The sequence below is a fragment of the Hylobates moloch genome, unplaced genomic scaffold (genome assembly GCF_009828535.3).
Source record: "Hylobates moloch isolate HMO894 unplaced genomic scaffold, HMol_V3 SCAFFOLD_14, whole genome shotgun sequence".
Taxonomy (NCBI): domain Eukaryota; kingdom Metazoa; phylum Chordata; class Mammalia; order Primates; family Hylobatidae; genus Hylobates; species Hylobates moloch.
In genome coordinates, this window is record NW_026652289.1 from 64,807,312 (window position 1) to 64,833,703 (window position 26,392).

A 26,392-nucleotide genomic window follows, 5' to 3' on the forward strand; every position below is an offset into this window, starting at 1 on the left:
GATCCGAGGGGCGGAGGCGTAGGGGCGGGGCCTAGGGGCTGGGGGCGGGGCGGCACCCGGCCAGCTGAGGCTGCCCAGCAAATCCGAGGCCTGGTTCGCGATGCTGAGATATTAACGAGTGGGGCCGAAGGGGCAGAAAAGTAGGAGTTAGGGGCTGCTAAGCTTCCTAGGGCCCTTTGTGCTCTGGATAGCTTTATCCAACAGGCTTCTAAGAGTTTCGTCTGAATGAAGGAGTGTGACTAAAATGTTTGAAAACCTCTACATGCCATCTACCCATGCCAAGCACAATGCCCTCACAGAGAGTCAATACATATTTCGATTGAGGTATCTGAACAAGACTAGAAGAAAGCTTCACCACTTATTCCTTGAGCAACATTCGGTTAATTCATTAAGAAATATAGATATTGAGCATCTACTGTATGCCTGGCACCTTGCTGTGAATTTCAGATACAGAAATCAGGTATTTAATCGACAGTTTAACATGTTCAATGCTATGGTGTCCTGTGGGAGCACAGGGAAAGAGATAATCAATTCTGCTTGGAGAAGTCGGGAGGCCTCACAGAGGAAGTGAGACCTCAGTGTCCTAGATTTGGCTGGAAAAATGTTAGGACTATCCTCTCAATTGCTATGGAGTAAGTGGAGTGGAATAGACGGCAGGGAAATTATTGAACCCTGACCAAAATTTCCCTGGGACCTAAGCAATTCATTGTCTGGTGATCCTAAGGCCTACATTAACTAGACAAACAAGACTGGAGTTTAAAGATAAATGGGCATGTTAGCATGGGACAATTCTGCAAGATAATCCTATCTTCTCAATAGAGAGGGCATTTGTCACCAACTTTGACAAGAGGTTTAGTTTGGTTGTAACTGCAAATTCAGGGATGGACTCCCTCACAGGTCATGTGAGCTGTTTGAAGGCAGGGGCAGCGTTTTATCTTTGTATCTTCCATGCCTATGGATCACCTATGGCAAATTAGTACCTATAAATTTGATCGGAGGGATGGACGGATAAAATAAAATCGATTTTATTACTGGCATCCATCACACCCACGAACACCAGAGGGCTTAAGATACACTTTTTTATTTTTATTTTTTGAGAGAAGTCTCGCTCTTCTCCCCCAGGCTTCAGTGCAATGGCTCGATCTCGGTTCACTGCAACCTCTGCCTCCCGGGTTCAAACGATTCTCCTGCCTCTGCCTCCCAAGTAGCTGGGATTAAGACCCCTGCCACCACGCCCGGCTAATTTTTGTATTTTTTTAGTAGAGACGGAGTTTGCCCATGTTGGCCAGGCTGGTCTCGAACACCTGACCTCAGGTGATCCGCCCGCCTCGGCCTCCCCAAGTGCTGGGATTACAGGCGTGAGCCATCGCGCCCGGCCAAGGTACACTTTTAAGGATGACGATCTCCATTATATCACCACTGTACACATTAGACATGGGAGAACTTATGTTCTAAGTTGTCTTTGGAGGCCATTAGCAGAAATATTCTTTCAAAGGAGGGAAGCTGTGCTGGACTGAGTCTCTTAGGAGACGAGAAAGCCAAAAAGCCTTCCCCATGCCATGCCTGACTACCTTACTGGCTTCTCATGACATCCCTTTTCACAGCAACTGAAACCCACTTCCTGTCCGATCAGGAAGTAAGAAAGACTGGCTGTTAGCGGCTCCCGCGGAGAAATAACTGTAAAGAGTCTCCGTGATGGAAACCTCTTCCAGCACTAGAACTCAAGATCTGCTTTCCCCTACCTCTTCGGGATTCATCTTTAACTTATCACGGATACTGAGTGAGTCAGTCGCTGTTAACAGACCGTTACATCCACTTCTACCGGGCGGACACTACAAGTCCCAGAATACAATTCGCTGCCTTCCGAAGAAAATAGTTCACGCATCCCAGCATGCAATGCGCTGACGAGCCGCGAAGATTGTTTTTGTCCCGCCGAAATCGAGCAAAGCACGCTGGAACTTGTAGTCCTTGAGGCCTCTTCCCCAGGTCCTTCGAGCTACTCCGTCCGGCCCCGCTTGTTCTCTGCTCTCCTGAACCTTTAGGCTCGTCTCGGCCCATTTGAAGACCAGGAAGTTGATCAATCCCGAGGCTGCTGAGAGACGGTGGCGCGATTGGGACAGTCGCCAGGGATGGCCGAGCGTGAAGATGCAGCGGGTGTCCGGGCTGCTCTCCTGGACGCTGAGCAGAGTCCTGTGGCTCTCCGGCCTCTCTGAGCCAGGAGCTGCCCGGCAGCCCCGTATCATGGAAGAGAAAGCGCTAGAGGTTTATGGTAATTAATTTTACCCAGCACAGCATTTGGCGTTATAGGTGCAGGCCGGAGCTGAGGGGTGCGGGGATGATGGCCTCACCTGAGGGCTGGGAGGGGAGACCTGGCTTTTTTTTGCCAGATCTTGTCCAGGGCGTAGCAGGCGCTTTCTTCGGGGTCCTAAGTCACGTGGGGGTGTGAGTCTTTCTGAGAACTGGGCTCTTCGTAAACCTGGGGCAAGCCGACCCCGGAGGTCTTAAAAGCTTTATTCTCCACGCGTGGCCTACGTCTTAGTGACCATTCCAAGACTTGTGGGAAGAGCACAAGTCTAGGGTGCCTGGTTAGGAAGCAAAGCTGGCCTGATTGCACTACTAGAGCCTCGTTCTCTAGCTCCTGGACACGCACTCTTGCTACCGCTGAGGGCGCTTGTGGGTGACAGTCGAGTTGGGGACTGGCCCAAGGTCACAGCCACTCTATCCGGCAAAGTCAGCAGAGGTCCCCGAAAGAAGAGAATGAGATTGGCTTCTTGTAGCGAAGCCTTGTGTACACACACGTGCGCACACACATACATACTCTTCCATGTTGCATATTAAATATTTTCTGTTTAACCCTTGGGGCCATCTTTGTTGTACAAATGAGGAAACAAAGGCTTAAAGAACTACCTGTAGGTCACACTGCCAGTAAGGAACACAGCCAAAAAGCAAAGGCTGTGCCTACTGGTTCTAACCGTAATGCACTTTCCACCACTTCACAATTGCCTTACAACTTTTTAAAATTATGTTGTATTGTTTTTGAAAACCGAAAAGACTGGATATGATATTGAGAGATCTAACCATAGAATAGAAACATAATTCAAGTAAGGATTATAGGCCAGTAGAAGGAAGCTAGGGTTAGGAAATACTTTGGGAGCTCATCTGGTTGACCTCTCTTACTAGAGGCAGGACTTACCTAATCAGCCCCCAGGCAGATGATAATTATAAGTGAAATGAACTCCACAAAGCAGACCACATCCCTGTCCTGCCAGATCTCTGTCCACATAATCTAGGGATGGTAGGGCTCTGGAGATACAACTTTGGAAGAGAGTGATTCTAGTCTTCAAACTGATATTGAGGGAACCCATATATGCAAAAATAGAGTATGTAATAGAAGGCCGTAGACTGACTAAGAGATACAGAAATTCAGAGAAGGGGAGATACTAGTCTCTGACTGAGGGGATCTGGAAAGACTTTGAAATAAAGAGAAGGAGCCACTTGAGTTGGGCCTCAAAGAATAATTAGGATCTAGATATGTAGAGGGTCAGAGGGCATACTAAGAAGAAACTTAAAAGTATGGAGGTAAGAAGATAGGAAATGACAGATGGGGCTATAGGATAGGGTTTGTGGTTAAAGGTGGAGATGTGGTTGAACATTGTTCTAGGTAGTGGGATGCAATTGGATACTGAAGGTTTTAAATATAAATGAATTTTAATAGTGCAGGGCTGTGGAAGAATGTTAGTGTGGGGAGTAATATGTGGAGAACTTTCTTTTAATTTTTTTTTTTTGAGAAAGGGTCTCACTCTGGTAATCAGGCTGGAGTGCAGTGGTGCAATCACTGCTCACTGCAGCCTCCACCTCCAGGGCTCAAGCCATCTCCCACCTCAGCCTCCTGACTGACTAGGACTATAGGCATGCACCACCATGCCCAGCTAATTTTTGTATTTTTTTGTAGAGATGAAGTTTTGCTATGTTACCCAGGCTGGTCTTGGACTCCTGAGCTCAAGTGATCTGCCTGTCTCGGCCTCCCAAAGGCTGGCATTACAGGCATGAGCCACCACACCCGGCCCTTCTTTCTTTTTAAAGAAGTAAAGCCAAACCTCTCAAATGTAGAAACTAGAAAACTAGAGAAATTTAATAAGGATGATATTTAATTTTAGGGTTTAGTAGCATATAAAGAATATAATACAATTAAATGAACCTTATGGGGAGAAAGCCTAGTATGAGAGGCAGAAAATTCCTTTTCAGAAAACTCTGTTTCCCTAAGTCCCATGATAACAGCTCTGTGAAAGAGAAGCTTTATCCACTTTCTTGCCTATGTTTTCCAATTCTGTTCCTTTTTTTTTAGACAGAGTCTCTTCTGTCACCCAGGCTGGAGTGCAGTGACACAATTTTGGCCCACTGCAGCCTCAGCCTCCTGGGTTCAAGTGATTCTCCTACCTCAGCCTCCTGAGTAGCTGTGATTACAGGCACATGCCGCCACACCCGGCTCATTTTTATATTTTTAGTAGAGACGGGTTTTTGCCATGTTGGCCAGGCTGGCCTTGAACTCCAGAACTCAGGTGAGTGATCCGCTTGCCTCAGCCTCCCAAAGTGCTAGGATTACAGGCATGAATCATCATGCTTGGCAAAATTCTGTTTCTAATCAAGTGACAAGCCCAGGAGCAAATTAAAGAGAAAATAGAATTTGTTCTTGTTTTTCCCAGTTGCATTTCTGATTACATATAATTTGTGTGACAAAGAATAGAACAAAACTTCGGATTTGAGAACCTCAAGCACATTCTATGTAAAATTCTGCTTCTTTCCTTTCTACCTCACCATTTCTCCTCATTGTTCTCCTTTCCTTCATCTCTTTCTCCAGCCTCAGAGTAAGAAAGAAATCTTGTCTTCTCCAAGGCCAACCGAGACTTCTAAATATTTGATTCCAGTCCCTTCTGCTTATTTTACCAGTCTCCCCTCCTCCCCACTTATATTTTCAATTTCTCTTCTCAAAGTTGCCCTTATCCTTGTCATTGTTCTAGCTTCCTTATAAAGTCACTGTCCTTTTCCTGTCCCTCCCTTCCCAGCTAAGGCCCTAGGAAGACATTTTCAGTTCCTACTTGCTTCCCCTTTTGCAAGCTGGCTTCAGCCCACCCCCTCTCTACTGAAACTGCTTTCTTACAGCTGACTGGGGTGACAAATCAAAGACTTGTTTTAGCTCTCATGAGCCTGAATTTTTCTGCAGCATTTAATGTTATTGACCATCCCTCTCTTCCCTTCTCTAGTTCTTTTTGCTTTTATTTCTCATTCTGATCCCTAAGTTACGTGCTTCGCATGGATCTTTTGGGTCTCTTTTTTCTTTATACCACTGATTCTCTTACTGGGTTGTACCTAAGAACAACCTGAGAAATTTTTAAAACTCAAAGGCCAGCAAACCAATTAAATCAGAGTCTCTGGAATTGTGGCCCAGGCATCAGTTTTTTTTGTTTGTTTGTTTTTGTTTTTGAGACGGAGTTTTTGCTCTGTTGCCCAGGTTGGAGTGCAATGGCAGGATCTCGGCTCACTGCAACCTCTGCCTTCTGCTTTCAAGTGATTCTCCTGCCTCAGTCTCCTAAGTAGCTGGGATTACAGGTGCCCGGCACCACGCCTGGGTCATTTTTGTATTTTTAGTAGAGACGAGGTTTTACCATGTTCACAAGGCTGGTCTCGAACTCTTGACCTCAGGTGATCCACCCGCCTCAGCCTCCCAAAGTGCTAGGATTATAGGCCTGAGCCACTGTGCCCAGCCTTGTTGTTTGTTTTGAAACATTCTTGGTAATTCCAATGTTCAGCCAAGGTTCTACTTATTCTTTGTGAATCCTGTGGGTTTGACAACCACTCTAGCTTTGGTGCTGTTTTAAACCCTGTGCTACAGTTCACCGCTTGCTAGAAAACTCCACTGGATAACCGCTTAAGCACCTCAAAATCATTCTGTGTGAAACTGAACTCATTTGCCCTATGCCCCACCCAAATTTCTTCCTTGTTCTGTTTCTTTTAGTTCTGCCAGTGTTGTCCTAGATACTATTTTGGGCCTGGTGTTTTTAGCTGGTATCATTGGTTCTGCTTTTTAGTCTGAGTCTAGCAGCTGATGATGAGTTACCAGCTGACAGCACAGTGTTGTGCATGTCACTTGTCTCAAACGTCTTGAGGACTTGCTATTGCCGGTAGCTGGCTGTAAAAGACACTTGATGGTCAGACCCAAATCTCATACTCTAAAACACCTTTCACTTATGCCTGCTTCCAGGCAAACTAGGGTTCTTCTTCTTTACTTTCCTTTCCTTCACTTTTTTTTTCTTTGACACAGGGTCTCGCTTTGTTGCCCAGGCTAGAGTGCAGTGACACGATCTCCGCTGTCACTGCAACCTCTGCGTCCTAGGCTCAAGCGATCCTCCTGAGTGGCTGGGACCACAGGCCTGCACCACCACACCCGGCTAATTTTTGTGTGTATTTTTTGTAGAGACGGGGGTCTCACTATGTTGCCAAAGCTGGTCTCGAACTTCTGAGCTCAAGTGATCCTCCTGCCTTTGCCTCTCAAAGTGTTTGGTTTACAGGTGTGAACTACCATGCCCAGCTACTTTCCTTTACTTTAAATGTCAAATATTGAAATGTTACCTATTTTTCAAGGCTTGATTCAGATTCCACTCCTATAAAGCCTGATACCACATTCTTTCAAGCTGAAAGTTATTTCTTCCTCTTGAGCTTCCATGACACTGTTTCCGTTCTTACTATATTTTCTCTGCAGTGTCCGATTAGAGAAACTGGATATGGTCTTATAATAATCCAAGAAAACAGTTTTCTCAAGAGGAAACCAGTAGTGAAAATTTCTGTCAGAAACCTGGGAGTTGCTGTAGTATTTGCTTAAACGTAAGAGAAGTCAGTGCTTAAATCAGGCCTGGCAAAATCATCTTTATTTAGAATAGTCATGTTTTAATAGAATATCTTATCTCTGATGATTCTTTAGATTTGATTAGAACTATCCGGGACCCAGAAAAGCCCAATACTTTAGAAGAACTGGAAGTGGTCTCAGAAAGTTGTGTGGAAGTTCAGGAGATAAATGAAGAAGAATATCTGGTTATTATCAGGTTCACACCAACAGTACCTCATTGCTCTTTGGCGACTCTTATTGGTAAGTTTTTACGTACATACATGTATATTTATATAAATTCTAAATTATTCTTGCTGATATTGACCCATAATAACAATTTGCATCATTGTTGAAAAACCGTACAGTGTATGTATTACACTTTGTGGTTTACAGAGTATGTTCGTGTATTCATCTTCTGTAGTTCTCACAATTAGCTTGTTGAGTTAAAATATTATTATCTTCATTTTGCAGATGAGGAACCTGAAGCTCAGAGAGTTTAAGTGACTTGCACAGAATCAGGTAGCCAGGAAATGGTGAAACTAAGGCTCATACCTAGGTCTCCTGACTCCAAATCTGCTTCTCCTTTAGTTATGTCAGGCTGCCCCTCCCAGGTATACATGCCCACAATTAATGGAGAGTGCATGTGGGCCAGTGCTTTTCCTCAGTTCTGGAGGTTGGAGTGGGTGGTGTCAGACTAGCATTGCTTCCATCACCATCTCCTTTCAGTGACTCTTCTGGCTTCTACATAGTATGGGTAGAAGTCCTGGTAGGAGGTTGGATTCCCAGTATTTTGGATTTGTTAGCAGGTACAATAAATGTCTTTGAACATATGCTTTGTTATAAAGGGATTTTATTTCAAACCAAATGTTCATGAGTAGGGGATTGATTAAATAATCATTGATGGTGAATATAAACAGTGGAATACTATGCAGCTATAAAAAAGAATGAAGAAGCTCTGCATGTACTGATATGGAGAGATCTCTGTGGCACACTGTTAAGAAATAAAAGCAAGTATCATTTTGCTATCATTTGTGTAAAAAAAGCAAAAATATACATTTGTATTTGATTGCATATGCCTGAATAATATTAATACATAAATGAATAGCTATAAGGGTGTTAGCGGTTAATACTGGTGGTGGGAGCTGGGCAGATGGGGGAAAGGGTGGGAGGGGGACTTTATACCTTTTTTATGTTTTTACATTTTCTAACCATGGGACTATCTCACCTATTAAAAAGCAACAAGTTTATAAAAAAGATTGAAAAGGTCGCTATTTCATTATTATTTCCACTATTGTGATTTCTGTCTTTTCTCACTGGTTGACCTGGGTTCCCTCTATTAGTGGTTTCCACCATATAGGCCACATCTTGAGGGACTGGAGGTCTGTGAATCCATAGGTATTATTGTGGTTATTAAAATCCCATTGCTGACTGGGCATGGTGGCTCACACCTATAATCCCAGCACTTTGGGAGGCCAAGGTGGGTAGATCACTTGAGGTCAGGAGTTTGAGACCAGACTGACCAACATGGTGAAACCCCATCTCTACTAAAAAAAATACAAAATTAGGCCGGGCGCGGTGGCTCACACCTGTAATCCCAGCACTTTGGGTGGCGGATCACGAGGTCAGGAGATGGAGACCATCCTGGGTAACATGGTGAAACCCTGTCTCTATTAAAACTACAAAAAATTAGCCAGCATGGTGGCGGGTGCCTGTAGTCCCAGCTACTCGGGAGGCTGAGGCAGGAGAATGGCGTGAACCCGGGAAGTGGAGTTTGCAGTGAGCCGAGATTGCACTACTGCACTCCAGCCTGGGCGTCAGAGTGAGACTCTATCTCCAAAAAAAAAAAGCAAAATTAGCCAGGCATGGTGGCACACACCTGTAATCCCAGCTACTTGAGAGGCTGAGGCAGGAGAATCTCTTGAACCTGGGAGGCAGAGGTTGCAGTGAGCTGAGATCATACCATTGTACACCAACCTGGGCAACAAGAGGAAAAAGTTCATCTTAAAAAAAAAAAAAATTTTTTTCCATTGGCATGGTGGCTCACGCCTGTAATCCCAGCACTTTGGGAAGCCGAGGCAGTGGATCACTTGAGGTCAGAAGTTCAAGACCAGCCCGGCCAACATGGTGAAACCCCATCTCTACTAAAAATACAAAAATTAGCTGTGCATGGTGGTACACAACTGTAATCCCAGCTACTCGGGAGGCTGAGGCAGGAGAATTGCTTGAACGTGGGAGGTGGAGGTTGCAGTGAGCTGAGATTGCGCCACTGCACCCCAGCCTAAGCAACAGAGTAAGACTCTGTCTCAAAAAATAAATAAATAAATAAACTCTCATTGCTAGAAGAAGCATTACTGAATGTTGAATGCATGGTTATTTTTGGTCATTGGACAATTTGTGAACAAACAGATACTGAAAGTACTGCTGTGGGTGTTGTGGAGGGGGTGTCTTAAAATATTTTGACATATAAGAAAGAGTTCTTAAATGGAAAGTTCAAGAACCTATAGCAAATTTATTTATTTATTTATTTTTTGAGATGGAGTTTAACTCTTGTCACCCAGGCTGGAGCGCAATGGTGCAATCTTGGCTCACTGCAACCTCCACCTGCCGGGTTCAAGTGATTCTCCTGCCTCAGCCTCCCAAGTAGCTGGAATTACAGGTGCCTGCCACCATGCCTGGCTAATTTTTTTTGTATTTTTAGTAGAGATGGGGTTTCACTACGTTGGCCAGGCTGGTCTCGAACTTCCGATATCAGGTGATCCGCCCACCTTGGCCTCCCAAAATGCTGGGATTACAGGTGTGAGCCACCACTCCCAGCCAGCAAATTCATTTTTTAAATTAACATTTATTTAAATTATATGAGTAACATGTTTATTGGCAGTAATTTTGATACCCCACAAAAACATAAAGAAAAAAACCAGCTATTATGAAAGAATGTCACTGGGTGCGGTGGCTCACTCTTGTAATCCCAGCACTTTGGGAGGCCGAGGCGGGCAGATCACGAGGTCAGGAGTTTGAGACCAGCCTGGTCAACATAGTGAAACCCTGTCTCTACCAAAAATGCAAAAAATTAGCTGGGCGTGGTGGTGGGTGCCCGTAATCCCAGCTACGTGGGAGGCTGAGGCAGGAGAATCGCTTGAACCCGGGAGGCGGAGGTTGCAGTGAACCAAGGTCACGCCACTGCCCTCCAGCCCAGGCTACAGTGCAAGACTCCGTCTCAAAAAAAAAAAAAAAAAAAAGAATATCTGCTCTGGGCTAAAATTCCAAGTCTATTGGCTGTACTGTATTGTGGGCTTGGTCAAGTTACTTAACCTTTCTAAGACCCAGTTTCCTTATCTGTAAAATAGGAATAATAAGGATATCTACAGAGTTGTAAGAGTTAAGTAATAGCATGAAATATGTGAATTATTTTTCTCTTTAAATATTTCTTAAACTTTTTTTGTTGTTGAGACAGGGTCTCACTCTGTCGCCCAGGCTGCAATGCAATGACACGATCTTGGCTCACTGCAGGCAGCCTCCACCTCCCGGGCTCAAGTGATCCTCCCATCTCAGTCTCCTGAAAAGTTAGAACTTCACGCAGGTGCCACTATGCCTGGCTAGTTTTGCCATGTTGCCCAGGCTGGTCTCAAATTCCTGGGCTCAAGCAATACACATGCCTCAGCCTCCCCAAGTGCTGGGATTACAGGCATGAGCCACCATACCCGGCCATCATTAAATATTCTTTAATTACATAGTTATAGGTTACATGCTAATCATATTGATACATCATAAGTTTTGTAACCATTTGGACTACTTCTAGCCTTTTGCAATTATAAATAATACTGTGATGAGCAACTTTATTTTATTTTATTTTTTGAGACAGAGTCTCACTTTATTGGCCAGGCTGGAGTGTAGTGGTGCAATCTTGGCTCACTGAAGCTTCCACCTCCCGGGTTCAAGTGATTCTCCTGCCTCAGCCTCCCAAGTAGCTGGGATTACAGGCGTCCTCCACCACGCCTGGCTAATTTTTGTATTTTTAGTAGAGATGGGGTTTCACCATGTTGGCCAGGCTGGTCTCGAACTCCTGACCTCAAGTGATCTGCCCTCTTTGGCCTACCAAAGTGCTGGGATTACAGGTGTGAGCCACCGCGCCTGACCAAACAACTTTATATATAAATATTTTTATTTATTTACTTTTTGAGACAGAGTTTCACTCTTGTTGCCCAGGCTGGAGTGCAATGGCACGATCTTGGCTCACCACAACCTCTACCTCCCAGGTTCAAGCGATTCTCCTGCCTCAGCCTCCCAAGCAGCTCGGATTACAGACATGTGCCACCACACCCGGCTAATTTTGTATTTTTAATAGAGATGTGGTTTCTCCATGTTGGTCAGGCTGGTCTCTAACTCCCAACCTCAGATGATCCGCCTGCCTTGGCCTCCCAAAATGCTGGAATTACAGGGGTGAGCCACCGTGCCTGGCCTTATATAAATATTTTTATATATCTCATTATTGCCTCAGGATAAATTCCTATAATGTGGAATAATTGGGTTAGATTATGTAAGTACTTTGAAGCCTCATGGTATATATTGGTAAATCCCTATTTGGAAGTTTATACTCTCTGACGCAGGAGTTAAGGAACTAATTTTATAGAAGAAAATATTCGCCAGACGTGGTGGCCCACACCTGTAATTGTAACACTTTGGGAGGCTGAGGCGAGAGGATCACTGGAGCCTAGGAGTTTGAAACCAGCAATCTCTTAAAAAAGAAAAAAAAACATGAAAAAGCTTGAATAAGTTCAAATTGCATCATGATTGCAGTTATAGAAAAATGTGTATGTGGACAAATATCAGGAGAGTGCATGAAATAAAAATAACTGTTTTGTAAGGGTGCTAACATTAGATTATAGTTGATATTTCAGATCTGTACACTTCCTCAAGAAACTTGTCTTAGCCCTTTTGTTATGCATTTCAGCTAAGACCATTGGCTTTTTATTTTTTATTTTTATTTTTATTTTTTGAGACAGAGTCTTGCTCTGTTGCCCAGGTTGGAATGCAGTGGTGCTATCTTGGCTCACTGCAACCTCCAGCTCCTGGGTTCAAGCGATTCTCGTGCCTCGGCCTCCAAGTAGCTGGGATTATAGGCACGTGCCACCATGCCCAACCAATTTTTTGTATTTTCAATAGAGACTGGGTTTCTCCATGTTACCCAGGCTAGTCTCAAACTCCTGGCCTCAAGTGATCTGCCCACCTCGACCTCCCAAAGTGCTGGGATTACAGGTGTGAGCTACCACACCCGGCCTATTGGCTTTTTAGAGAATTGTATAATGGTGTATCATAGTAGTTTTGTTCAGTCAACACAGCTGGAAAACTTGAGAGAGCCCTTTGTCTGTCTGATGTGTTAACAGATACTCCTCCTGAGCAGGTAGTCCTAGCCCGGAAAGGTTCCTGAGTAAGAGTATCACCTACTCAGTGTTACCTTGGTAAGTGATTGACAAGAAAGACTCCAAGGGAATAAGAGGGTAAGGCAGGGAAATAAGTTGATAATCATTTGTGGTGACTTATTCCAGATAAGAATGGCTGAAGGCAGCGATGGTCCAATGGGAAGGGTCTTAGGGTTTGGAGGTCAGAAGGTGTACATTTGGGTTCTACCTCTGCCACTTGTTAGCTAAGTAATGTTAAATCACTTACCTTGGTTTCTTGGCTGTAAAATGAAAATTATAAAATAGTAATATTTTATACTATTATTTTTTACTACTTATAGTAATTATTTTTATACTATTATTATATGACACATACTTATGTGTCAGGTACTGTTTTAAACACATTGCATAACAGGTTATTCCTCATAGCAACCCTATATATTGTGATATTATTATATATTTTTAATGTTTTATTATTATTATTATTACTTTTAGAGATGGGGTCTTGCTACGTTGCCCAGGCTGGTCTTGAACTCCTGGGCTCAAGCAATCCTCCCGCCTTGGCTTCCCAAAGTGCTGGGATTACAGGCATGAGCCACCTTGCCCAGCTGATACTATAATACCTGTTTTGCAGATAAGGAAACTGAAGCTCAGAGAGGTTAAGTAACTTATGCAGGATCACAGCGAGTATGTAGTGAAGCTACTTTTGAAACCCAAAGTATCTCAGATATGCTGTACTACCTCTCTTGAGGATAATGATGCTCAAAAAAGTGCTTTGTGAATTGTAAAACACCTACCAATAATGACTAAAATACTTAAGGATATTCAGACAGTACACAGATAACAAATTAAGGAGACAATGGTGGGGCCAGGAGAAGAGGAACTCTCCCAGATATGCTTTAAGGCAGATCCTCTGAAGATAGACCCTCTTAAGGAAATGATATATTTTCTTTAGAATTCTCTAATATTTATTATAGAACTACTGTGTTCAAGACTCTATAAGGCTGGGCGTGGTGGCTCACGCCTGTAATACCAGCACTTTGGGAGGCCAAGGCGGGCAGATCACTTGAGGTCAGAAGTTCAAGATCAGCCTGGCCAACATGATGAAACCTTGTCTCTACTAAAAATACAAAAATTAGTGGGTATGGTAGCGTGCTTCTGTAGTCCCAGCTACTTGGGAGACTGAGACAGGAGAATCTCTTGAACCCAGGAGGTGGAGGTTGCAATGAACCGAGATCTCGCCACTGCACTCCAGCCTGGGCGACAGAGCAAGACTCTGTCTCAAAAAAATAAATAAGTAAATAAAGACCCTGTGGCAGGCACCACCTCATTATATTTCATCTAATCCTTTTCCCTGTTTTGGGATTTTTCAAAAAATTCTCTTAGAAAACCAAATGGTACTTAGAAAACCAAAACCAAGTTATTACCTCCCTAAAAGATAGGTAGTCTAATAATTATATCTTGCTGTATTGCTGTATGGTTTGAGGTTTTGTTGAAGTGTCTTATCATGGGATGATAAACTGAACTTCAGTGGAACTTGTTTTAAAGAAGCTACTGTATTTGTACCTTGCAGGCATAAAGGATTACAAATTTGAGAGGTTTTATGTGGCCCTTTTAAAATGGCTTTGACTTGTCCTGGCCTGTTGTGGGGCATTTTAAAAAGTTCATTGAATTGGCCAGGTGGGGTGGCTCATGCCTGTAATCCCAGCACTTTGGAAGGCAGAGGCAGGCAGATCACTCGAGGTAAGGAGTTTGAGACCAGCCTGGCCAACATGGCAAAACCCCATCTCTACCAAAAATATATAAAAATTAACTGGATGTGGTGGTGTGCGCCTGTAATCCCAGCTACTTGGGAGGCTGAGGCAGGAGAATTGTTGAACCAAGAGGCGGAGGTTGCAGTGAGCCGAGATCATGCCACTGCACTCCAGCCTGGGCGACAGTTCGAGACTCCATCTCAAAAAAAAAAAAAAAAAAAAAAAAAGGTTAATGAGTTAATTGACTTTTGCTGGAAGGCCAACTGATGTAGTAAAAATGGCCTGGGCTTTGCAGTGGTCATAGGTTCCAATCCCAATTCTGCCACTATTGTAACTCAGTGACCTTGAGGAAGTTACACTGTGACTTTGTTTTAATAATTTGTAGAAGGGGGTTAGTAATAGCTTATTGGATTATCCTAAGGAATATGTAAGATTAGGCCGGGCGCGGTGGCTCACGCCTGTAATCCCAGCACTTTGGGAGGCCGAGGCAGGTGGATCAGGAGGTCAGGAGATCGAGACCATCCTGGCTAACATGGTGAAACCCCGTCTCTACTAAAAATACAAAAAATTAGCCGGGTGAGGTGGCGGGCGCCTGTAGTCCCAGCTACGCGGGAGGCTGAGGCAGGAGAATGGCGTGAACCCCGGGGGGCAGAGCCTGCAGTGAGCCGAGATCGCGCCACTGCACTCCAGCCTGGGTGAAAGAGCGAGACTCCTTCTCAAAAAAAAAAAAAAAAAAAAAAAAGGAATATGTGAGATTATATATTAAATTTCCTAGTGTGGTGCCAGCCTCAAAGGAGCTCTGCTCTGGATTGAGCCAAAGCTGTTTTCAGCAACTGTGTTGTATGGGGGCACATAAACACAGCTGTATGCTTTTTCAAGAACCAATAAGAAGCAATAAAGGGATAATTGGAGGTGTTTTTTTCCCTCCACAGGGCTGTGCTTAAGAGTAAAACTTCAGCGATGTTTACCATTTAAACATAAGGTAAGAAAGATGTATTTTTGTTGTTGTTGTAAAACAACTTTGTTGAGATGTAATTCACATACCACACAATTCACATATTTAAAGTGTACCAACTCAGTGGTTTTTTCTTGTCTGTTACTCAGTTGCCTGTTATTCAGTTGATGGACATGTAGGTTGTTTCTACTTTTTGTCTATTATGAGTAATGCTGCTGTGAACATTCATGTATAAGTTTTTGTGTAGGCATATGTTTTCATTACTTTTCCACCTGTGAGTGGAATCGCCTGGTCCTATGGTAACTCTATGTTTAACATTTTGAGGAATTGTTTGTTTTCCACAGTGGCTGCACCATTCTGCATTCCCACCAACAGTGTATGAGGGTTCCCACTTCTCCACATCCTTGCTAACATTTATTATTATCTTTGATTATAGCCATTCTAGTGGGTGTGAAGTGATGGTTTTTTGTTTTTGTTTTTTGAGTCAGAGTCTCACTGTCACCCAGGCTGGAGTTCACTGGCACCATCTCAGCTCACTGCAACGTCTGCCTCCCAGGTTTAAGCGATTCTCCTGCCTCAGCCTCCCAAGTAGCTGGGATTATAGGCACCTGCCACCACACCCAGCTAATTTTTTGTATTTTTAGTAGAGACGGGGTTTCACCATATTGGCCAGGCTGGTCTCGAACTCCTGACCTCATGATCCGCCCGCCTCAGCCTCTCAAAGTGCTGGAATTACAGTCATGAGCCACTGCACCTGGCCTTGTTTTTGTTTTTGAGACAGAGTCTTGCTCTGTCGCCAGGCTGGAGTGCAGTGGCGCAATCTTGGCTCACTGCAACCTTCGCCTCCAGGGTTCAAGCGATTCTCGTGCTTCAGCCTCCCAGGCAGCTTGGATTATAGGCGTGTATCACCATTCCTGGCTAATTTTTTTTTTTATTTTTAGTAGAGACAGGGTTTCACCATGTTGGCCAGGCTGGTCTTGAACTCTTGGCCTCAAGTGATCCACTGCCTCGGCCTCCCAAAGTGCTGGGATTATAGGCGTGAGCCACCGCACCCTGCTGTCATGGTGGTTGTGATTTTTATTTCTCTGATGGCTAATAATGTTGAGAACCTTTTCATGTGCTTTTTGGCCATTTGTATATCTTTGGAGAGCTGTCTGTTCAGATCCTTTGCCCATTTTAAAATAAGGATGTCTTTTTATTATTGAATTATAAGAGTTCTTTATATATTCTAAATGCAAGTCCCTTATCAGATGACTGGCAAATATGTTCTCCCATTCTGTGTGTTGTCTTTTCACTTTCTTGATGGTGTCCTTTACAGTACAAAAGTTTTAAATTTTCATAAAGTCTAATTTTTTTTTAATTTTTTAACTTGTGCTTTTGGTGTGATAATCTGAGGAAGATGTTTTTAACCCTACTATTGAGCAAGAATATGGATATCACAGTTAATTCATAGTAATTGGTTATAGCTCATGAATGATTCGGTGTTGTCTCTTACTGCCTCTTGTAATTGCTGGGCAATTATGCCTTCTCTACCTGGCTGCTATCTAGCCTTTACACAGAGTACCCTGTCTACTTGGAGTTCCCTTCCTCCCATCTCATATGTTCAAACCCTACACATCTTTTTTGTTTGCTGTTGAGACAGGGTCTTGCTGTGTCTCCCAGGCTGGAGTGCAGTGGTGTGATCACTGCTTACTGCAGCCTCTATCTCCCAGGCTCAGCTTCCCAGGTAGCTAGGACTACAGGCACTCACCGCCATGCCTGGCTAATTTTTTCTTAATTTTTGGTAGAGATGAGGTCTCTCTTTGTTGCCCAAGCTAGTCTCAAACTCCGGGGCTCAAGTGATCATCTTGCCTTGGCCTCCCAAAGTGTTGGGATTATAGGCATGAACCACTGGGCCTGGCCACATCCTACCCACATTTTAAGGCCTAGTGAAATACTTTTTTATTTTCCATGATGTCAGTCCTGATTTCTTTCTCTTTTTTAAGATGAATTTTTATTTATCTTTTTAAATTCTTTTTTTAATTTTTTGTATTCACCTTTCCATACTACTAGTCCTGATTTCCATAACTAAAGCTATTTCTTTTTTTGAATTGCCATAGCTCTTTCTTTTTTCTTTCTTTTTGTTTTTTTTAAAGACAGGATCTCACCCTGTTGCCCAAGCTGGAATATAGTGGTATGATTACAGCTCACTGAACCTTTGATCTCCCAGGCTCAAGTGAGCCTCCCTCCTTACCCTTCCAAGTAGCTGGAACCACAGGTATATGCCACCATGCCCAGCTAATTTTATTTTTTGTAGTGACAGAGTCTCACTATGTTGCCCAAGCTGTTCTTGAACTTCAGGGCTCAAGCAGTCCTCCAGCCTCAGTTTCCCAAAGTGTTTGGGATTACAGGCGTGAGCCACCTGCACCCAGCCCCATGGCTCTTTGTCTTCTGATGTAGAGAGTGTCCTTTTCTAACTTGTGTTCTATTTGTTTTTCATCTTCCCTCCTGGACTGTCAGCTTCTCTCTTATTTTTATTTATTTATTTATTTTTTCAATGGAATCTCGCTCTGTCACCCACGCTGGAGGGCAGTGGTGCGATCTTGGCTCAGTGCAGTCTCTGACTCCTGGGTTCAAGCGATTATCCTGCTTCAGCCTCCCAAATAGCTGGGATTACAGGTGCACACCACCACACCCAGCTAAATTTTTGTATTTTTAGTAGAGACAGGGTTTCGCCATGTTGGCCAGTTTGGTCTTGAACCCCTGACTTCAGGTGATACACCCGCCTCAGCCTCCCAAAGTGCTGGGATCACAGGCATGAGCCACCACGCCTGACCAGCTGTCAGCTTCTTGAAGTCAAGATTCATATATGATACATCTCTGTGTTCCTGCTATGATCTTATACATATTCGGAGCTCAATAAATATGTCTTAAATTGAGTAAATTAATAAATTATTATACTAGTGGTTTATGATGCCCTGTAAATTTTATTTTATTTTGCATTTTTAACTGTTTTAATTACAATGTTTAACTTTTTATTTGAAATGAAAATAATGAAAGAAAAGAAATAAAATAGTGAAGAATAGTACAAAGAAATTCCATATATCCTTCACCCAGATTCAGATTCACTAATTGTTAACATTTTGCCACATTTGGTTTATCATTAATTTATCTCTATATATGTACACACACACACACACACACACACACACACACATATTTTTTGGAAACGTTTGAGTGCATTTGTAATGCCCCCTTACTCTAAATACTATAGGGTGTATTTCCTGAAAACAAGGGCATTCTCTTACATTACCACAGTACAAATTTCAAAACCAGGACATTGATACAGTACTGTCATCTAATCTACAGCACGTATTCAAATTTCCCCTGTTGTCCGGTAACATCCTTCATGGCGGTCCCTCCTCCTGGCTGTGCTCCTCTCCCCCATCATACATTGCATTAGTTGTCATGTCTCTTTAGTCTCATTTAATTTGGAGTAGTTCCTTAGCCTTTATTTCATGATCTTGATATTTTTGAAGAATGTAAACCAGATATTTTATAGATTGTCCCTCAAATTGAGTTTTCTGATGTTTCCTGGTTAGATTCAGTTTGTGCATTTTTGGCAAGAATACTGAATAAATGTGTTCTTATTGCATCACATCAGAGGCCTATAAATTCAGTTTGTCTCATTATTGGTGACAGCTCCCCTCATCAGTTGTTTGGTTACCCTGAAGTATAGTTCATATAGGAGTAGCTGCATAAATGCTGCCTCTTCCACTTTATCACTTTTAGAATAATGAGTCCTGCATAATTTTAAACTCAAGTAAATCAGTATAAAGTGATTCTGTACCTGTTGCTTTGAGGTCTAGAATAAGAGTGTTTTGCTACTAGGAGAAAGGTGTTTTGTTTGGTTTTTTTTTTTTTTTTTTTTTGAGACGGAGTCTCGCTCTGTCACCCAGGCTGGAGTGCAGTGCTGCAATCTCAGCTCACTGTAACCTCCGCCTCCTGGGTTCAAGGAATTCTCCTGCCTCAGCCTCCTGAGTAGCTGGGAATACACGCCCGGCTAATTTTTTGTATTTTTAGTAGAGTTGGGGTTTTACTGTGTTAGCCAGGATGGTCTCGATCTCCTGACCTCGTGATCCACCTGCCTCGGCCTCCCAAAGTGCTGGGATTACAGGCGTGAGCCACCGCGCCCGGCTTGTTTTGTCTTTTTAAAGAGATTGGGGCCAGGTGCAGTGGCTCATGCCTATAATCTCTGTACTTTGGGAGGCCTAGGTGGACAGATCACTTAACCTCAGGAATTCAAGACCAGCTTGGGCAATATGGTGAAACCCTATCTCTACAAAAAAATAGAGACGAGGGAGGAGAGGGGTGGGAGTGTGGGAGCTGAGGTGGGAGGATCACCTGAGCCCAGGAAGTCGAGGCTGTAGTGAGACATGATCACGCCACTGCACTCCAGCCTAGGCAACAGAGTAAGACCTGTCTCAAAAAAAAAAAAAAAAAAAAAGATTGGACTAGATGACCTTTAAGATACCTTTTAACTATAATAAGTTATGATTTTTCTCACTCATGAGAAATGTTTATCTCAGTAGTAAATAAGTAAATAAAAATTAGTTCATATGTTCCAGTGTTCTCTGGAAAGTAGATGTCTTTATTACAGCATACTTTCTTTACCACAGGATTTGTAATAATTTTGTAGGTTGTCTTTTTTTTTTTTTTTTTTTTGAGACAGAGTCTCGCTCTGTCGTCCAGGCTGGAGTGCAGTGGCGTGATCTCGGCTCACTGCAAGCTCCGCCTCCCGGGTTCACGCCATTCTCCTGCCTCAGCCTCCCGAGTAGCTGGGACTACAGGCACCCGCCACTGCGCCCAGCTAATTTTTTGTATTTTTAGTAGAGATGGGGTTTCACTGTGGTCTCGATCTCCTGACCTCGTGATCCACCTGCCTCGGCCTCCCAGAGTGCTGGGATTACAGGCGTGAGCCACCACGCCCAGCCTGTAGGTTGTCTTAAAAGCTCTGGGTCTTGGAGGGTAGCTCATGTCTATGGGTGCAGCAGGGCCAGAAGGGATAGCTTAACCAGTATTATACTTGAGAATAGATTTAGCAAGATAATAATGAATGAGAAAAGAAGGATGCTGAAAACTGTATATTGTGATCCCATTTTTGTAAAACAAGCAATGTGAAGAAACATCCAACCCTGATATGTAGGGGTGTGTGTGTGTAAAATCTGTGTAAGATTCTGTGGGTATAGAGAAGACTATGGAAGAAACCACACTAGATTGTTATTGTAGATTTCCTGAGTCAGTGGCAGGGCAGGAGGAAGTTTAGATACTGAGTTGGGAAGAAGTTGAGTGCAGAAGAGAGATATTCTTAAGTAAAACCACACATATGAGATCTCATTTGTGTGAAATGATATTTTTGTGTATTCATAAAAAAATTAATGGAAGTACCACCTGCAGGCATTTCCCAGGTGACCAAAATAAAAAGTCCTACTCATTTCAGTCCTTTTTTTAGAGAAGGATGTGGGGGATTTGTCCCTATGTCTCTGATGTTAGAAACAGGATTTGGGGGGCGCTGGGCGCAGTGGCTCACGCCTGTAATCCCAACACTTTGGGAAGTCGAGGCGGGTGGATCACCTGAGGTCAGGAGTTTGAGACCAGTCTGGTCAACATGGCGAAACCCCATCTCTACTAAAAAAAAAAAAATAATAATAATACAAAAATTAGCTGGGTATGGTGGCGTGTGCCTGTAATTCCAGCTACTTGGGAGGCTGAGGTAGGAGAACTGCTTGAACCCAGGAGGCAGAGGTTGCAGTGAGCCGAGATCATGCCACTGCACTCCAGCCTGGGCAGCAGGGTGAGACTCCATCTCAAAAAAAAAAGAAAGAAACAGGATTTGGGCCATCATCCCTAGATGTTTGAATTTACTGTACATTCCACTTCACTCTCTTATCTTAGAATGTGTTAATGTTTTTTCTTTTACTTTTTTTTTCACTTTCCAGTTGGAAATCTACATTTCTGAAGGAACCCACTCAACAGAAGAAGACAGTAAGTGAATATTGAAACGTAATTGAAAAACAACTTCAGATAGTATTTTATCTTGGATACTGGATTCTTCCGCCAGCCAAGAATCTGCTGGGTTACTTTCAAAAAAGTACACAATTAGTTATTGGCTCTTCCTTCCTAGGTGAGGAAACCTAGGCATTTCAAAGAAGTAATTTTTGCAGTGGACTCCGAGTGCACTAGAGCCCACGGATGTTGACTAGTTTAGGCCAGTGGCTACACATCTGTAAAGAATATCCAGCGCTAGGGACCTTGACTTATGAGCTCCAAGTAGGCTTCTTTTCTTTGGTGACAGGATAGAGAGCTGTGTACTTGAAATTGAAGGTCTAGCAAGTAGAGCTTTAGTGAATCTTGGGGTAGGTGCTGTCTCTCTGGGTTAGTATATTAGAATGGGAGTGGGGAACCTTTTTTATGTAGAGGACCTCTGGCCTACAGAGAGAAATCAATCAGTAGCTACTTAAAAATAGCAGAAGTGGGGTTTGGGAAAAGCAAAAGACAAAATGTACTGTATGATCCCTGTGTTACATTAAAAACAGAATTTTAATGTTTTTAATCTACAAATGATAGAGTGCAAATAATGAGAAATACATTTAAAAGGCATGTTGTACTTAAGTTTCATCACTAAGTAAATTGAGAAGGTGGGAAAAAATAGCAGAGGAATGGAAGAAAGAGATAATAGAGGAAGAGCAACAGTGAGATAGATACCCAGAAGACTCAGAAAGGCGTACACAGGGCTGGAGAGAGAGACACTCAAAATCTCCTACATAAAAGGGAGCTATAGAGAGGGAAGCCTGCTGCTTCCAGAGGAACAGCCCATCCAGGAAACTTCTTAGGTACTATCATGAAAACTTAAAAACCATGCCCTATCTATAGTTCTAGACATGTAGATTATTATACTCTCTGTGGGCTGAATTTCTTTAAACTCCACGAGCTGAGGGCTTCTACCTGTAATTTAGAAAATAAGAGTTTAGGTACCCTAAATCCACTCAGGTTATCCTTTTGAAATTCCTTGAATGATAGGATTTTACAACAGCAATAGTATGAAGTGTTATGATTCTTGTTTTTCATATAGTATTTATTCATTGCCTTCTATGTGTGGGTATAGTTCAGCCTTTGAGATACATTCCTGCCTTTGTGGAGCCTACATTGTAGTAGGAAGAAACTAAATTGAAAATATTTTCACAGGAATATGTGTATGTTTGTGTGTCTTCTACATGAGACATTTTAGCAGCATCCCAGAAAACTCAATCCACATTAAGAATATAGTCGTCTCTCTTTTGAACTCTTCTATTAAGAGTGCTGTTAGCTAAGTACAGAAAACGTAATGGGCCAATACCTTTATTATATGAAGATCCATTCAAACTAATTTTAAAAAAAGATCTAGTAGATTAATAGAAAGAGACATGAACAGGAAATTCATGCAAGAAGAACTAATATATGCACATGGGAAATGTCCTATTTTCCTATTAATCAAGGAAATGCAAATTATAACAATAATATTGAGCCATTTTCCATCTCCTGTTTTATGTATGTATATGTGTGTATTTGTTTTTATTAAATAATACCAGCTATTGCCCAGGTATGGTGGTTCACACCTGTAACCTTAGCACTTTGGGAGGCCAAGGCGAGAGAATGCCTTGAGGCAAGGAGTTTGAGGCCAGAATTTCAAGACTAGCCTGGGCAACATAGTGAGACCCTGTCTCTACAAAAATATTTGAAAATTAGCTAGGTGTGGTGGCTCATGCCTGTGGGAGGCTGAGGCAGGAGGATCTCTTGAGCCCAGGAGTTGGAGGTTACAGTGAGCTATGATTGCACCACTGCACTCCAGCCTGGATGACAGAGCAGGACCCTGTCTCAAAGAATAATAATAACAATTATAATAATACCAGGTATTGTTGCTAAACTGGTAGCTCATGTATTGGTGTTGACAGTATAAACTGGTGAGTAATTTGGGGAAGTAAATCAGTGATATGAATCACACCATAAAAATATTCGTACTCTTAAAAATAATCCCATTTTTGAGAATATTTCCCAAAAGAAGGCTATATGTTTAAAGGTATTCATTGTAGCATAATCTTCATAATTACTTTAGAACACTTAAGACTTTTACCATGTTAAATAACCCTGTAGTTTAAAATATAGGCTTATGGGGAAAAAAATAGCAATTTTCAGAATTGTATTTATTCTGAATGTAACTGTATAAAAATATGTATATGGACAAAGACTAGAAAGAAAAAAATAGATGTGGTAAGTAGTAGAATTCTAGTAGATATTTTTCTCTTAAATCTGCCTTCTAGATGGGAAATTACATTATGAGTAATTAGCCAAAAACAGGTTTAAGTTCTCAAGGAGTTAAAGTTTTTGTTTCAGCAGGCTAATAAAAATGCTGTCTGGCGCTGTATATTGACATAGTTCTTCTGCTAACTTTTGTCTGTGTATTTTTCAGTCAATAAGCAGATAAATGACAAAGAGCGAGTGGCAGCTGCAATGGAAAACCCCAACTTACGGGAAATTGTGGAACAGTGTGTCCTTGAACCTGACTGATAGCTGTTTTAAGAGCCACTGGCCTGTAATTGTTTGATGTATTTGTTTAAACTTTTTGTATAATGTCAGAAACTCATGTTTAATACATAGGTGATTTGTACCTCAGAGCATTTTTTAAAGGATTCTTTCCAAGTGAGATTTAATTATAAGGTAGTACCTAATTTGTTCAATGTATAACATTCTCAGGATTTGTAACACTTAAAATGATCAGACAGAATAATATTTTCTAGTTATTATGTGTAAGATGAGTTGCTATTTTTCTGATGCTCATTCTGATACAACTACTTTTCGTGTCAAATATCTACTGTGCCCAAATGTACTCAATTTAAATCATTACTCTGTAAAATAAATAAGCAGATGATTCTTGTAATGACTCACTGTTTTTATTGAATTGTAAATTCCAGTGTAAATGTCAGCTCCTAAAATATATCTTCAAAGCTTTATTTTTGCTGATTATTTTGTAGAATCAGAGATCTGAGAACCAAAAGGAACCCTTAAGATTGGGCCTACCTTCCTTCCAAGGAGAGTCCTGGACCCCTTCATAGATAAGGAACAAATGTGGAGAAGGCCAGATGGCATACACAATTTTGAAGATCAAGAAGTCCACCAAAGAAGTTTTGATTAAACCAACCTAAATGTATGGTCCGCACTTTATCTACTTCATTTGGTTTGTTTTAGGGGTTAATGGTCATGTGAAGTATAGTAGCCTCCAACATGGCCCCCATGATCCTCACTTCCTGGTATTCATGCCCTTGTATAGTTAACTTCCATATTGAATTGGAGCTGATGGGTGTGACTAATAAAGAATGGCAGAGTGACAGTGGGTGACTTCTGAGGCTAGATCATAAAAGGTATTGCTGTTTTCACCTTGGGCTCTTGGATTGCTTATTCTGTAGGAATCCAGCTGCTATGTCACGAGAACTCAAGCCACCCTGTGGAGAATTCCACACGGAGTGCAGCTGAGGCCTCCCAACAACAACCAGCACCAATTTGCAAACCATGTGAGTGAACTCCTGAGCCAGAACTGCCCAGCTCCCAAAGTCTGGACCCAGGCAGTCTTGGGTGCCAAGGACACAAAAGATAAATCAGCCATTGTCTGTGCTCCTGGAGTTCATACTTATCAACCTGGACCTTCAGCTTCTCTCTGCTCCAGGCAGTGAGTGATTCAGGCTCAGTCTTATCTAGTGCCTGAGCTAGTCCTGGCCAAGTAGAAACAGAAGCCAGGCAGCAGGTCCAAAGACAAAACCATGCCTTAGGGACTGTCTGGTGAGGACACTACTGACATGCAACTCCAAGTGGATCATTGCTACAGGAGTCACCTGAACTGCTGGCCCTGCTGCTCCTGGAAGCTAGATGTGACTTCTGTTGTCTCCGCTACTGCCAGAGTGATTTCTTGTTTTTGTGTGACTCACTCCAGCTTCCTAGTCCTAGCTGAGATCTCTAGTCAGCTGATCTCAAGTCACATGTCCATATCCTGGCTGCCAAGGAGTCAGGAGAAAAGAAAATCTGACCTTTGGTGTGGGGAGGTGGACTCTGTCCCCCCAGCAAGACTCACATGGTGGGAATTCTATAGTAGAGTGAGAGGGGTCAAAAAACGAACATCTACTGCATTAATTATATTAGAAAATGAATTTAAACTTTATTAATCATAATGGTATCTACATAGAAGTGAAAAATAGAGGTACATATATAGTCAGAAGTAGTGTTAGCTAGTCCATGTTTGGCAAGGGTTAGGAAAAGTTTTTGGAAAAGGGCCACATAGGCGGTATTTTAGGCTTTTCAAGCCATATGCTCTGTTGTAACTATTCGACTCTGCCCTTGTAGCACAGAAGCAGCTGATAGTCTGTAAACAAATAAGTATGATTGCACTCCAAGAAAACTTTATGGACACAAATTTGAATTTCATATAATTTTCATGTGTCATGAATTACTATTTTCCTTTTTAATTTTTTCAACCGTTTAAAAATATAAAAACCATCTTAGCTTGTGGATTGTACAAAATTCCAGCACTGGGCTGGATTTGGCCTGTGTGCCATTAGCAAACTCCTGATTTACAAGAATGATTATCCTTTCTGAAAAGTCAGACCAATTGGAAAATCAGATAAAAGATGTGGAATGGGCCCTCTCCCTAGGGGGAAAAAGGCACTCACATGAAACTTTGCATGTGACTCCAGGACATTCACAGACTTGCTAAGGAGCCAGTGGACCCCGGGTTAATAACTCTGCTTTACAAGTAATGCTAGCTGAGCATTGGGCTTCCCCCTCCTTTAATAACCCCTCAGAACCCTGAGGGTTCACAATTTTGGCTGGGAGTATAGGGGCAGAAAAGTGTGATACCTTTCCTCACCCATCATAAAGGTCATGGCCAACACCCCCGTGACAAAAGACAGGGTAACAAGAGAAAAGCATAACAAATGTTGTCGATCCAAGTTTTATGTGACACAGCAGGCTTCAGATAGGAAGAATCCAGGGAAAACTGTCTTATTTTTCTGCTTAGGTTGGATGAAGAGTGGACAATTGTGTAGAAATATGATTGGACAAAAAGAGTGCGATCTAATGGTAATGGACTAAGTGGAGAAACCCAGCAAGGCCTATCTCTTCAGATTCTTCTTGGCCTTTCTGTGTAGCATTCCTTCCTCCCAGGTATGGGGCAGTCGTATGACCTACTGTTAGATAAGGTAGGTCAGAGAATTTCTTTATGGCCATCTCATGCACAGAAAGGCGGGGGAAAGTTAGAGTAATATTTCTAGGTTTTATGGCTTGCTTTTTGTTGTTGTTGCTACTGTTTTTGTTTTTGAGATGGTCTTGCTCTGTTGCCCAGGCT

General features: G+C 42.5%; 2 protein-coding genes across 5 annotated transcripts in view; one reads left to right on the plus strand and one right to left on the minus strand.

Annotated features, from left to right (window-relative positions):
- Nucleotides 1-1,862, minus strand: part of SNX1 (sorting nexin 1) — a 52,160-nt gene extending 50,298 nt beyond the window's left edge. Inside the window, exon 1 of the mRNA XM_058427314.1 lies at nucleotides 1,743-1,862. Within this exon, the coding sequence (XP_058283297.1) occupies nucleotides 1,743-1,757 (15 nt within the window). The 5' untranslated portion in view covers nucleotides 1,758-1,862. The remainder of the gene's footprint in view (nucleotides 1-1,742) is intronic.
- Nucleotides 1,863-1,898: 36 nt separating this feature from the next.
- The window catches only part of CIAO2A (cytosolic iron-sulfur assembly component 2A), a 30,840-nt gene continuing 6,346 nt past the window's right edge, over nucleotides 1,899-26,392 (plus strand). Inside the window, exons 1-7 of one of the 4 annotated variants that reach the window (XR_004251856.2) lie at nucleotides 1,899-2,269; nucleotides 6,977-7,141; nucleotides 14,963-15,012; nucleotides 20,964-21,009; nucleotides 24,033-24,205; nucleotides 24,465-24,569; nucleotides 26,066-26,246. Coding sequence is in view for 3 of the 4 variants with exons in the window: in XM_032175836.2 (XP_032031727.1) it covers nucleotides 2,146-2,269; nucleotides 6,977-7,141; nucleotides 14,963-15,012; nucleotides 20,964-21,009; nucleotides 23,471-23,568 (483 nt within the window). In the remaining variant the exon portion in view is untranslated. The other 3 variants (XM_032175837.2, XM_032175836.2, XM_032175838.2) reach the window with 3 other exon arrangements.